Source organism: Centroberyx gerrardi, chromosome 9 (assembly GCF_048128805.1).
Source record: "Centroberyx gerrardi isolate f3 chromosome 9, fCenGer3.hap1.cur.20231027, whole genome shotgun sequence".
NCBI classification, from domain to species: domain Eukaryota; kingdom Metazoa; phylum Chordata; class Actinopteri; order Beryciformes; family Berycidae; genus Centroberyx; species Centroberyx gerrardi.
The window spans coordinates 22,587,722-22,599,793 of NC_136005.1; the positions used below are offsets into that span (position 1 = coordinate 22,587,722).

The following is a 12,072-nucleotide window of genomic DNA, read 5'->3' on the forward strand; positions in this document are numbered from 1 at the left end:
GCTACTGTCGAGGCAGAAGGATTAGAGGGAAGGCGCTTTCTAGTATTATAAGAGCGCTGGCGGAGCGGGGGGGAAGGGGAGGGAGGGCTCTGCTGGCCACAGCTGGCTAGAGCTCGTAACCCAGGAATGCATGCGGTGACATAACTAGTAATTGTCTCATCCCACAGTCCCTCATTTCTGGGCCCACTGCTGGCCTGGTTCTCTCTTCCAGGGGCAGTTTGCCGTTTTCAGACCTGGAAACCGACAACAGAACCGCTCGGCGAGACTACTTTCAGTAGTGTCCCGACCTCAACCTCAACGGTCCATGCAGTAAGAATAACAACACTAATACTGCCCACCGCTAATGATCCTAACATTTATTTATTCCTTTCTTTACTCGGTCAGATGACGACCAGATCCGAGGGGCAAATTATAGGGCTTATTTTTAGGCAGTATGAACAGTATGAATCACGAATGTTCCTTAATAAGACAGCTATGGAGGAAACCTCAAAGCTGCACTGTAATGCCCCTCTAATACAGTATGATTCATCTGTCAGAGCCCTATTAGGTCAACATTAGGATGCAGCGGGTAACCCCAACCTGCCGCCCTGTCTCACCACATACTGTTAATGGCAGGCTAATAAGGTCAGCGGCTGGCTGGCTGCGGAGCCAGATCGCTCGGTGATTTCATGCGCTATGCCGGTAAGGTCATGCACTCTTACTTGATGGGTTCAACTCCTGCCTTAAACTGCGGTGTGGATTCTCAATCTGTGCCATTTCTTAACCCCATTCACTGTCTCCTATCATACGTAATAAGAAAAAGAGGGTGGACGTTAAAAAAAGGCTGGCGACTGTAGAGGGCAGAGCTCAAGGAGGTTTGGTTCATTTGGGATGCCAATGGTGTGTTCTGCGGGTCAGTTGCCTAGGTTGCATGCTGTGTACTTGACACATTTGGGTTTGTGCACCCCCTGTATATCTGCCCTCTCCGCTGTACAGCATGCGGTCTGGTTAAGCGGGATGCCAGGATGCCATCAGCGGCCACCAAGGCAGCAGCTGCTCTTCCCGGAGAGGAGGATGTGACAACAGGTGGCGACTTCAGGTTGAAGTTAAACACCGAGGCTTCAGAGAACGCCTCACCCCACCGCATCGCTTCAGATTTAGGCGCTGATATTTTTGCATGGCCTAAACGTGCGTCACAGCAGCGGTCAGAGAGGTCACCGCCTGCGCCCGTAACAAGCAACGCACTCATAAAGCAGCTCCGTCTGGCAGGTACAACTCTCCCCTCATTCCCTGACTTTCCCACCTCTCACCTCACCCTTCCTCTCTCTTGCTCCTGTCTTCCTCCCCTCCGCCCCTTCCATCCCTTCCTTCCTCTCCTCTTCCACCTCCCCTCTGCTTTCATTACAGCCACCACTCACAGTTCCACTTACAAACTTTCGGTCTCCACTGGGAGTGGTGGAGGAAGGACACTTAAGCCAATAATTTGACATAAACAAGGAGCTCATAGACGCTGGCCAGGGAAGAGGTTCGTGCAGACTGGACAGAGAGAGAGAGAGGTAATGAGGACAAGCAGAGAGAGAGAGACAGGAGGGTTACAAAGCCTTTACTGAGAGGAGGAGAGGAGGAGAGGAGAGGACTACAGCGCTGTCCAGTGTGTTCCTGTCCGGTGTGTTCCTGTCCAGTGCAATACAAAACAGGCCAGTTGGAACTGTTAATTACCTGGTCTTCCATAAGCAGGATGAGCCGCGTCACCACAATGTTGACTGCATTCCCCAGGCTAGAATCCTGGAACAGTTTGGCAACCTGACCTCCAGGGAAACAAGAAAAGACCAGTCTTAAAAACAGCTGATACGCCAATAGTGCACATTAACAAGTAACATAAGAGATGAATCAGCCTCAGAAAGAACTGAAACACTGGCAACAGACAAAGAAAGAAACCAAGTAAAATAAATGTAATAAACCTCTACATGACAAGAATAGTCCAGGCTTGAAAAGAGATGAAACACCACCACTAGACACAAAATCATCAAAAAGCTGATGCATGATTTGACATGAAAAACAATCTTAAACAGATGACCAACCACTAGTTTATGAGAAAAGACACATCTTAAAAAGAGTTGTAAAACCAATAGTAATAAATGAAAAGACCAGACTTAAAAAGAGCCGACATTTTACCACTAGGCCTGACACTTATCACCACCACTAGCACTGAAGCTCCACTCAGACACTTGTCATTACTGGTGGCTGCTGTAATTTGGCCTGGTTTGCATCACACCACTAGAGAGTTTGTAACAGAGATTGTGTAACAGGCCGGATGCAACCTGCTTCGTAACAATAACAGGAGACCAACCATTCATTAAATACATTCCAGACACGTGTGTGTGTGAGCGTATAGGTTTAAGTGATTGACTGACTGTGTGTGAAGTGATCTCCAGTGACAGAAATAGTGCCTATGATGACATACAACCTAAGCCGTCTGCAAATGAGACAAAACCGCTTTACTTTGGGTCTGACCCTAAAACATTTATCAAAACACAGCCTCCATGAGGACAAATCAAAGAAGCCCTACAAATTTGTGTTTACATATCTTTAAACCTTATTCATGTCATTAAGTCAAAGAAAATTGTATTTTAAATACAATTACAAGCTAGTTCGTGACTAATTCTGTGCATTAAAGAAGCACTCAAACTTCTTTTTGTCGCAGCAGACATTCCTGCTCTTTCCAACAATATCCGTGAGTCTGCAGCCAGTCTCCTCTAAAATGTTTCCAAGTCGACCGCATGCCGTTCCTTTGTTTTGCACCACGCCAAGTAACCGCACCATAACTTGTTGGTGGATGATGTGCATCCTCTCACAGCCCTTTGAAAGCCTGGAGAAGCCACACTATACAAAAGCAATAGATTATCATCTTAAGCCGTCACCACGTCTTCTCTCCCAGTCTGACTCAGAAACCAAGAACACAACTGCTTTTGTCACACTAAAGCGAACATCTCTCAGGAGAGATCTGGGAAACTGATTCCATTATACTTTCATCTATGAATATGGACTCATATCATCTTCATCAGGTACCTTTTTTTTTATGGAATGTGCGTATACATCTTTTGTGTTGTGAAACTTACAATATTCATGACGGCCAGGATGTACTGCTCGATGTCTCTGCGGCCATGGTAGCCCACCATCATCTTGTCGGCGACCACCAGCGTCTCCACGTAGCGCTCCCGGCTCACTGAGCGCTTCAGAGGCAGCTGGCCGCGGCCGACGTGATGGGGAGGCGTCTTCAGAGTCCGCTGCCACCATGACGCGCCCTTCCCCGGCTTCTCATCTGACCAGGATCACACACACACACACACACACACACACACGCACACGTTTAGTACTAATGTAGTGAGGAGAATCATTCATTGTAATTTGCTTTAACTTGCCAGCAGTGTAATGATGATGCACTAAAACACGACATCTGGGCAACTTTGCCAAGCAAGCAGAGTGATGCCTCAACACACTTGCCTATAAAGCATGATAGAGGCACAACACTACAATGTTAGATGTTTTTTTTAACCTTTATTTGTCAAGGGATGGTTTTCTGAGAACATTTTTGCTCGTTTTCAGCAACGCCCTGTAAGACAGACTCAGTCACACCCATTCACAACTGGGATCAACCAGTCCAGTACAACCACAAACGTCTACTGCTGGCCACTAAGCAGATCAACTGGGGTGGTTGTTCCAGCCAGTCTGTAGAGAGAGAGAAACCAGTGAATCTAGTTAAAAAGACCTGAATTTATCCCTTCCTACCAATGACTCCACAGGACTGGTCCATGTACTGGTGGCGGAGCGATGACCGCTTGTAAACCACATGGGGGCGCCCCTCCGCCCTCTCCCCCCGCTCCATCTTGGTCTGGTTCTCTGGTGGGACCAGAGGCTCAATGAGGTACTCCTCTCCCCCTGCTACAATCACCCCCTGCTGCAGAGACAGAGGTGGAATAGAATAGAATAGAATAGAATAGAATAGAATAGAATAGAATAGAATAGAATAGGACCGATCATTGCCATTACCATACAAATATCACAAAAGACACCCAACATTGACATTGCCAAACATGCATAGTAAAATGCAGCAATACAGCCAGGCAACCTGGCTACACATTACCCACCAAGCAATAATCATGTCAATACATTTACATTTGAAGAGTTTCATTCTAAATGGTCCACCATTGAAAAGACCATTTACAAAAGTGGCATTTACTCTTAGAAAATGACTGACAGCACACACTATGGTTGTGATTTATAACATTGATAGTCCTTGGATGACAAAATTCTTTTACAGACATTTACAGACTAGATCCTCTATATTGTAAAGACACTGAATGATGAACTTCAGGTAATGTTTTTTTCCAACATATATATATATATATATATATATATATATATGTATAGAGAGAGAGAGAGAGAGAGAGAGAGAGAGAGAGAGAGAGAGAGAGAGAGAGAGAATTTTGGCATTAAACCCCACATTTACACTGTAGGCTTTTAGCTGCTGCTCTTCTCCAGAGTGCAGCAGCAGAAGGAGCAGCAGGGCAGCAGAGGTAAGGCAGAGGTGAAGCAGAGGCCCTGTGAGGGATAACCTGGTGCTGACGGCTCGGGAACTGACAGGTGCAGAAGACGAGACTTCATAACAACCTCTGAGCTTCCCACAAATCAGAGCTTCAACTCAATATTCAGTATTGCATTGGTTGCCCTCCATCTATGATATCTGTCTACCTTGTTTGTTTTAGAGGCAACATTATCAGTATTGATCATGAGCATTACATTCAGAAAAGCTCCATCTCTGAAGTCTGAAATCTTGAAATTTATAGGACAACTAAGCTTCTGGGGTAGGTGTTTTCAGTTTGAGGCTATACAATTAGCTCTCAATCAGTGAGCTAATATCGCAGTTTGTGTAACTTATACCTCCCTTGCAAGGCCTGTAGCAACTGATAATGTAATAGCTGCTGGATAAATTATTAACTGTCAAGATGTAATAAAATGTCCCTGTAAATGTTTTGAATATGTAATAAAAACTTTTATTGTAATAAATTTCCCAACAATGTAATACCATGATTTCATTAATATCCTGTAAGAATAAGAAGAATCCAACAACTTCACTTATTACATAATTGGTGAATGTTATGACATCATCATTTAAAAGTATGTTAAATCCCTTATGAAGTAACAATCACTGGTTAACAACAGGAAGGCCAAGGCTAAATTGAGCAGTTTTGAATTTTAAAATTTAAACATCCCACTTTACCAACCAGAGTTGTTAGACTTTAAAAATCACGTAAGGAAATACTAGTTACAGTAATACTAATACAGTGTTTATTTGCTTTAATTGATGGCTTTGGTTTTCTCTTAGGCCCCTAAAATCCGCTTGTTATTACATTATCCAGCAATTTAACACATTAACAGGTTTTATTACATTTTTGACCCATTTAGTGTGCCGTTTTTATTACATTTTGACAAGTTATTACATTATCTAGCAGTGAAGTACATCTCTCCACCATAAACATGGACATAAAGGCACTATAGCATTCCAGATGTGGTGATTTCATACACTCCTGAGCTCATTACTGCAGTACAAGTGGAGGTCTAAGTCCAACTCAAGTTATAAATCAACGGTTCAGTGAATAAATCATACTCTCACATCCTGACACTGTATCTGACATGATCATCATATCGCTCTGTGTTCAGACTGTCCCACCACAAACACTGTCCCACAGTGTCAATTAGGGTCCTCTGTGGGCGAACTCTGGACCTCTCTGAGAAGAGGTCCAGGACCCCACAACACACACATACACATACAGGCACACGTGAGAGCGTGAGAGACAGAAAGACAAAGAAAGAAAGAGAAAGAGAGAGAGTGAGAGAGTGAGACGGAGAGAGATACACTAACACTTCCTTTGATTCTGGTTAGCTCTGTTGGCCCCGGTCTCTGGGGTCAGGGTGAGTGTTTCCCCTCGACTCACCGCGGCGAGCTTTCAAAGTGCACCAAATCCCTTAATGAAGTTAGTGATGCTCCTCTGGACACACAGCCCATTCGCTGTTGAATTTACTCATGCTGGTCTGACCAACAGTAATTACGTGTGCGGCTTATTAACGCTTTGTGAACACATCTAATCCTCAACTGTATATACAAGTGTTATTCTGGGGCCTGCTATTTGTTATGAGATGAAGTGGGACACAGGGAACTATGATTATAAGAAAATGCTTTTCACCTGGCAAAATGAAAAGAATACTGTATCAAATGATTCAGAAATTAACTCACTTTGAGCTCTCAGCTCTGGGCGACAACAAACTGATGCCAGTCCTCTGCTGTGACGTGCTGAGGTGACAGTATGAGCTGTGACCAGTGCAGCAGGTAAATGGTGATGGAAATGGGCCTGGTAAGGCATTATTTAGATAAGTTTTAGATAGTTCAATATTTTCTGCCACCAAACAACAAAATGGACCCTGAAATGCAAGACACATCGGCAATTGTTGTTTTTTTTTTTACTTAACAGTGTTTCAGTGTTTTAGGGTGGATTTTTCCTTTAAGATAAGGCAAGGGTTAGGAGGATCTGAGACTTCAGTCAAGGCCATTACAATTGTTGAGGACCATGTTGCTGTTATAGGGATATACGGGTTGGTTTGGGCAAAAATGAAGGTGAGGCCGAGGATTAGAGAAGGAGGGTCCGGTCTTACCAGGCCGTTACAGTTGCTGAGGGCCACTTTGCTGGAGTGCGGCTGGTCTTGGAGGTGTCCTACATAGTGGCAGTGGGGGGAGTAGGGGTGACTCCAGGCTAGTCGGCCTCTCCTCCAGTACTCCACCCTGAACTGCCGGGACAGCAGGCCCCCTTGCAGCGTCAGGTTCAGCAGGAAGTTGGTGCGTGGCGTGGACAGCTGGTAGAAGAGCTGAGAGGCAGAGAAAGAGAGAGTTCAATGTAAGAAATGCAGAAGAATCACATCATTCAGCTGTTTGCCTATACAAAAGAAGCTAAATCAAAGCTCTAGAGTATATACAGTGTCTGGTGGCTTGTCCTCAGTGCTGCGTCGCCTTCGTCGGTGGTGTTGAGGGTTTTCTGTGTCCAGGGTTTCCCCCTCAGGTCCTACACGTACTGGGATGGCAATCTCATACTGGCCTAGGCTGGACAGGAACGCAGCTAGAGAGGGAGGCAGACAGGCAATAAGAGAGACATGAAACCAAAATCAGAGGCGGACTTTATAGAGCCAGAATTCACTTTAATCGACTTTGAGAGTTGCTTATTTTGAATGAGGTTATGAGGCTTTTTATAGAGAAAAGTAACCCAGTTGGCGAGAGAACCTTGAGGACGTTTTGGTCCATAGCTCACAAGCCCCCGCCACTCCGAACCCTCCTCCTCCGCCATGGTAACCCTGAAACTGTATACTTCCTGTCTCTCCCTGGCTGTGCCGGGGCCTGGTGGAGATTTATTGTCCAAACACACACAGCTCCAAACAGCCAGCGACAGCTAACTAACGGGGAAAGGTCACCAGCAAATGAGCCCAGTTTTCATCAAACCTTTGGCTGTGGTTGGTAGAGGAGCAGCCCCTTCCCACACAGAGTAAACAGCCAGAGATTAGAGTTCCTGAGACAGCCTTGGAGAGCTCCGCGCCGGGAAAAACCGCTCTGTATACGACGGGTAGGTCTGGTTTAAATAAACAGCGAGCACCGCTACAAACCCCCTCGCTGCTTTTCCCTATCTCTCACATCCTTCAGAAACATTGCTTTCATATGAGCTCTGATCTACTTCCCACAGCAGATTCATCCTGCTCTCGCAAACTGCAGCACATACAGTAAACAGGTGGTATTATCATAACCTGGGCAAGCGTTTGAAGCACAGGAAAAGCTCCTGGAGAGAGTGAAGGGAGGGCGCTCTCCTAATAACGTAGATATAACTCAACCCCTCAGAAGAAGTTAATGAAACCCCACACACATACAACTGTATTCTAATGAAAACAAAAAAAGAGTCTGCGATCTGAACAATTTTAACAAGATAATGAACATGTTAGTTGTTTTTACAACTACATTCCAGCTAAATGCTTCTTTCCCTCAATTATGTTTATGAATAATCCTGTGACATGTAATCCATTACTCTCTGACCCCGTCTGGAGCCTCACAGTAATCCAGCCAGACAGGGCCACCTGTTAAACCTGGTGGACTAATGAGTGTGGCCGCCTGGCACAGCAGGTGGGCATCACCACTGTTTTCATAAGGCCTCTATCCATCTATCCATCCATCCATCCATCTATCCATCCATCCATCCATCCTTCCCTCTTTAGTCAAGGTTATTTATAATAACATTGTCACAAAGTGCTTTACAGAAAACAAAGAACACACAACAGATATTATGACTTTACATCCCTCCCTCCCTCACTCCTTCCCATCCCAGCTTAAAAATCCTGCTCTAACTTGTCTGCTTCTCTTTACCTACATCTCCTCCTTTGTGATTGGTATAGATTGAATAAAGGAAATCACTAAGAGATCATTGCTGTTACCTGGATTCATCTCATCAGTGTGCTTCATGAAAAGAGTGGCCTTAATATTTTGAATAATGATGCACCCAACTGTAGCTAGCTAGCCATCCATCACGAATCCTCCCAAATACTGCAATGGTACCAATGGTACTACTATGTTCATCAAACCCACCTAGACAACTGAATCAGCATTTGAAGAAGCTGAATTGACATCAAAGCAAAGCAAATATAGAATGAGAGTGGAAAACACGCTGGCTAAATTTACCAGTAGGCCCTCCCAGTCTGGCCAGCAGGGTCACAGTACAGTGGCTTCTGTGCTGATAAATGCAATCCCATGCCCCCCAAGGGGGGTGAGGGCCCACCCATGTGCAGGGCATCACCCTGGTTTCTGCTATCACCAAGTGAAAACAGTGGAAATACTTTGGATGGAAAACTGTCCCTCCCTCCATCCCAGGCCCACCTCTAGATAGACAGAGAGTGGTGGAGGGAGAGCTCACCTTTAGAAAAAAACCACCATTACACTCTGCCCAGGACTCCACTTATTTTAGTGCTTTAGAAGAAATTAACCTTTTAAAAAACAATGGGAAACAAGAACAGCGGCCCTTTTCACTGTAGCTCTCTCAGATGGGCTGTTTCCTCCTTTACTCTCACTTTGTCTGTCTCTCTCTCTTCCCCTCTCTCTTACTCTGTCTTTCCCCCAGCTGTGCCACAGCTGTCTTCAGTCTGGGCAGCACAGAGGAGCAGTGGAGGTGGAGAGGAGCTGAAGGGGCTCATCCACCGCTGGCTCCCATAACGGCTCCATCTCTGCTGAGGGACGGCCTGACTGCCTGCCTGCAGCGCCACAGGGCCTGTCAGCAGCTCGCCTGCTCGTAAGTCTCCTCTGAGCACGTCTGCCCCTCATTACAGGGACAAGGAGAGACCCGTTCGCTCCTTCTTTCTCCCTGTCTGTCTCTCTTTCTCGTCTGCCCATCACAGCTGGGACAAATGACTGGCTGAGTTATGAGGCTGAGCTGCAAAGTGCTGAGTATGGGGGAAGGTTATATACATACTGTATATACTCAATGCTAATGACTTAATGCCATGGCCCTGATGGCTTACCTCATTATTGGGTTATTTCAAAGCAGAACAAGGGAAAGAAAGAAAGAGAGAGAAGCAAAATGCCAAAAAAGCTCAAACCTCTAACTGCAGCATGTCTGCATATTTGTCCTCTCACTCTTTTTAAATAAACATGCAGACACTAGCAAAATATACTTCACACAGCTGGACATGAAGGGGACCAGCAAACACAAGAGAAGCATTCTATGCGTTTAGCAATCTTCTCATTATTTCATGTGCTGTTTTGGAGTCTTTTAATCTAAAATGACTTAAAGGGGTTACCATTTCTGTTAAGATAACAGCCAAGGCCTGGATGGGAGTCAAGTCCAGAGAGGAAAGACAGACAGAGAAATATAAAGATAGAGAGAGGGAGAGAGATAGAGCATTGAATTGGGTCCCATTTGACACAGACTCAATATGTGCTTGTGCAATAAATCAGTTGTTAGTATCAAGTATTGAACAAAACATTTCATCCACAACTTGTTACATAACAGTTGAGTTAGAACTTGCAGTGACGTTGCATTTGAGTCATTTTTCTTACTGCAGAAGGTGAACACCGCCCATTCAACACACACTCACCCCAAACATAGTAATATTGTGCTGTTTATGGAAGACAAGTATACAAATTATACAGCGTACCGTGATGCCCTTGGGATGAGAAAACAAGATAAATCCAGTCCTGCATTGGATTTACACAAGAAATAGAAACTCTGATTTTTAACCTTTTGTGACACACAGCTGACCTTTTCATGGAAGGGACAAGGAAGGTCTAATTCGATGCGATTCCAGTCCTGAGATCAGATCTGAGTCACAAAGGGTTAAACACCAGACCATCTGTACCTGTGCAAACCCAGCCCTCTGTGGGGATTTGTGAGTTTGGATGGGAGGGATCCATGTCAGGGTGAGTGGTGGTTTTAAAGGAAGCGGTGTGGCAGACTATTGGAGACAGATGACTGGGAGGGGTCAGAGGTTAAGTTTAGGAAATACACAATCACAGCCTTGTTCTGGATGACAAGTCGCGGACACTCAGGGAATTTATGCCTCTGCCTTAGGGGGGTTTTCGGTCTGCCCAACTTTAGTGTGCACATGTGTGTGTGAGAGAGAGAGAGAGAGAGAGAGAGAGAGAGAGAGAGAGAAACTGCTGTGGTGAGAGGTGGGGGGGGGGGGGGGGGGGGGCACGTGTCTGTGCCACAGGACATGATTTGTGAAAGCAGAGTTCAAGTTCAGCAGCCCAGACCCACAGGCCTGGAGTGTGCCTCAGTCAGTCAGACAGCCGGGTCAGACCTGTAACGTATGGCACGGTTAATTTAACTCAACATGTCTCGGCTGAAAGCTGCGTGTGGATAATAGATAAAAACAATTACAGCGGCTATGGTACATATTTAGATCCTTAAATTACGACGAAGCAAATCAAATACGCACTTACCCAAATGAATGATAAATAAAAAAGATGCAGCATTTCTTCTGAACTTCCAAACATGGGCAGCATAGAGTAGAGGTCTTTAAAATGTTTTCAGCCCAAATGAAAAACACAGCGCTCACCCTGGGAACCTGGCTCGTTAAAATATATTAAAGTACTCTCGTCAAGTAGACCCATTTCTAATTTACATTCCCAACCAATGACTGAAAATAATCAAAACAACACAGAATATAAATCATAGAAAATAAACCAATGACTTTTTGCCACTATTCAGATCATGGACCTAAGATATTAGGTCTGTGACTTTATTGTGTGTGTTTAATTCAAATCCAGGTCTCTGAGTCAGCCTGAGGATTACGTATACCCTCCTTTGCCTTGCTGGGGCAGATGTTTTGGCTTACAGGGTCTCAGGCAGCAGCAGCGCGTCCTCTCACCTTGTGACGACTGAGAGAGCTCCTCATCTCTGTGACCTCCTGCGACCTCGGTGGCAACCATGGCGACGATGACAGTGCAGGCCAGGGTCCTCCATAGCGTTTCCATGGTTACTACAGTAGTTGCTATAGTAACGAGATTCAGTGCAGTGGTCCCCGGGCCTCTGTCCCAACATGTCTCCAGCCCTCTCGGACGCCCCCCTCGCCTAGCAGTGGGACAGCTCAGCGCTCTCTGGGGCCATGGCTGCTGGAAGAGACAGTCTGGGCGCTCTCTCTCTCTCTCTCTCTCTGTCTCTCTCTGTCTGTCTATCACTCTGTCTTAGTCTCTCTCGCTCTCTTACTCTGTGTCTTTTGGGGGGGATTTTGCAGGAAGAGTGGTTCGTTCAGCAAGACATAGCAGCCTCTACAGTCTGTCGGCCAGTCAGTCTGTCCTGTTGGCCTGATGATGATGATGATTCCTGGAGAAGTCCTGAGAGAGAAGAGCAGGGAGTGGGAGGTGTGTGTGGGGGGGAGGGGGGAGAGGGGGCTTCCAGTGGGCTCAGCAGCGTCGGTGGGTTCAGACTCCTCTCTGTCGCCCTGCAGAAGAGAAATAGTTTAGTGAGGAAGAGAGGGAAGGCACACACAAAAAGAGAGGGAGAAATAGTA

General features: G+C 45.7%; 1 protein-coding gene across 1 annotated transcript in view; it reads right to left on the reverse strand.

Annotated features, from left to right (window-relative positions):
* adamts10 (ADAM metallopeptidase with thrombospondin type 1 motif, 10) overlaps nt 1–11,536 on the reverse strand; it is a 37,910-nt gene extending 26,374 nt beyond the window's left edge. Inside the window, exons 1-6 of the mRNA XM_071913461.1 lie at nt 11,431–11,536; nt 7,009–7,148; nt 6,691–6,900; nt 3,769–3,937; nt 3,099–3,301; nt 1,699–1,782 (exon numbers count right to left, since the gene is read on the reverse strand). Of these exons, the coding sequence (XP_071769562.1) occupies nt 1,699–1,782; nt 3,099–3,301; nt 3,769–3,937; nt 6,691–6,900; nt 7,009–7,148; nt 11,431–11,536 (912 nt within the window). The remainder of the gene's footprint in view (nt 1–1,698; nt 1,783–3,098; nt 3,302–3,768; nt 3,938–6,690; nt 6,901–7,008; nt 7,149–11,430) is intronic.
* Between the last annotated feature and the right edge of the window lie 536 nt (nt 11,537–12,072).